The 1,656-nt window shown below is 53.4% G+C and overlaps 1 protein-coding gene across 1 annotated transcript; it reads right to left on the reverse strand.

Moving 5' to 3' along the window:
- Positions 1-41: 41 nt before the first annotated feature.
- On the reverse strand, positions 42-1,650 carry LOC134287058 (cytochrome b-c1 complex subunit 2, mitochondrial-like). The gene is made up of 3 exons (XM_062848771.1): positions 1,490-1,650; positions 309-1,359; positions 42-231 (listed from the first exon to the last, which is right to left on the reverse strand). Exons 1-3 carry the CDS (start codon positions 1,546-1,548, stop codon positions 145-147), a joined length of 1,197 nt encoding a protein of 398 aa, XP_062704755.1. The 5' UTR covers positions 1,549-1,650; the 3' UTR covers positions 42-144.
- Between the last annotated feature and the right edge of the window lie 6 nt (positions 1,651-1,656).

Below are 1,656 nucleotides of genomic sequence, written 5' to 3' on the forward strand. Positions count from 1 at the left end.
GAGACAGGAGATTTCTCTAGACACAAATACCCAACTATCTGTTCATTTCGCTTTCATTTTGGTTTCCTTTTTTTTTTTATTTATACGAATAATAATGATACAAGCTACATACCGATTCTGCACATTTCTCCTCATGCGCCCTCCTTAGTTCAGGCTGCAAAGGTACGGCACGCTGCTCAAGTTTCCGACAGCGCCAACGGCCAGCTTTCCGGAAGCCAACTTCCGAGCAGCCTGTAAATTTCAGAAGAAAAACAAACATTCTCAGATTTGGCGATATGAGCGTTTTTTTTTTTCGAAGTTCAACTTACCGCCTGCACGTCGCTGGTCGAAACCGATTCGATGGCAGCAAGGATTTCGGCCTTCTTGTAGATCTTTCCCAGCAGGGCAGCCTGCTCTCCGAGGTCGAAAGCCAAAGTGCCGTGGCTTTCCAGGTACTCGGCGATCCACGAGTAGACTCCGGCCTTTCCACGGGCGACATCAGCGTCCGACACGTTCAGCGATCGGAGGCCCTTGACACCGGCTTCGACGGCTTTGCCGACTTCCTTGGCGTTTCCGGCCACGACGAATCCGAAGAGACCGTTATCGCTGTAGCTGGAGTACAGAGCGCTGGAGGCAACACTCTCTCCAATCAGCTTGGTCAGGGCACCATTGTTGGCACCGCGCTTAGTCACTGGACCAGTTCCGGCAGCATACTGGAGAATATGGCCAGCAAGGCATTCGTTCAAGCTGTTCCATCCGGGAGCTTGCGTAGCAACGGCCACGGCAGCTCGGTTTCCTCCACGTTCGTGACGAATTTCGCTACTGTTGAAGCTATCGACCTTGCTCTCCGAGCTGCTACCGGATTCCAAATTTAGGCTCTGGGCGAATCCAACCAGGAGCTGGTGGTCAACGCCGACTCCAGCAACAGCGGCACGAGCCGCGGTGCAGTTGGCGGCCACATAATGCTGCATGGTTTCCGACGAGTGCTTGCCAGCATTGTATCCCGGGCAGAAGACCGAGTTTCCAAGTCCGCTATGGAAGGCGGCCTTATGCAGCGACTCAACGGCTTCCACTTCCGTCGGAACCCGAGCGATATCGGCCTTGACCCGTGTGGTCAAATCGGCCAATTCCCACGGCTTGAAGACCTGACCGGTGGCAGCGGCCTCCAAGAACTTTAGCCCAGTCTCCAGCTCATCCTTGGTAACGGCGACCGTGTAGGTAATGGTCTCACGATCCGAAGTAGCCGTCAACGAAGATCCGACTTGCTGCAAGTTACGAGTGATACCGAAAGTGGTGGCGGTCTTGGTGGAAAGACCAGCAGCCGCACGGAGGACATGCGAGGCCCCCAAATTGTCAGCAGTTTCGTTACGGGATCCGGCACTGAAAGAGTGAATACGGCAAATGCTAAAAAATTTCTACGGCCCATAATTTTAGAACGTCCCATGATAAATTCTCCTTTCTGATTTTAAACACCACTTCCTTGACCCACCGTAAACCCCAAACAACATACCGATAAACAATAGAGACCCGAGCGACGGCAGCACCGGATTCGGCCGAAGCGACCGTCATCTTGTTCGGCAGGTTGGTGCACTGGACATCTGCTGAGCCACGGCAGGCAGCGGCAGCCTGTGCCTGGGCAGCGAATCCACGAGCCTACAAATAAACCACAAAAACCAA

The sequence above is a fragment of the Aedes albopictus genome, chromosome 2 (genome assembly GCF_035046485.1).
Source record: "Aedes albopictus strain Foshan chromosome 2, AalbF5, whole genome shotgun sequence".
NCBI classification, from domain to species: Eukaryota; Metazoa; Arthropoda; class Insecta; order Diptera; family Culicidae; genus Aedes; species Aedes albopictus.

Coding starts and splice junctions, on each gene's coding strand:
- LOC134287058 (XM_062848771.1), bottom strand. CDS start 1,548: ATGACGGTCGCTTCGGCCGAATCCGGTGCTGCCGTCGCTCGGGTCTCT. Junction 1,360..1,489: donor CGGGTCTCTATTGTTTATCG/GTATGTTGTTTG, acceptor TCACTCTTTCAG/TGCCGGATCCCGTAACGAAA. Junction 232..308: donor CGACCAGCGACGTGCAGGCG/GTAAGTTGAACT, acceptor TGAAATTTACAG/GCTGCTCGGAAGTTGGCTTC.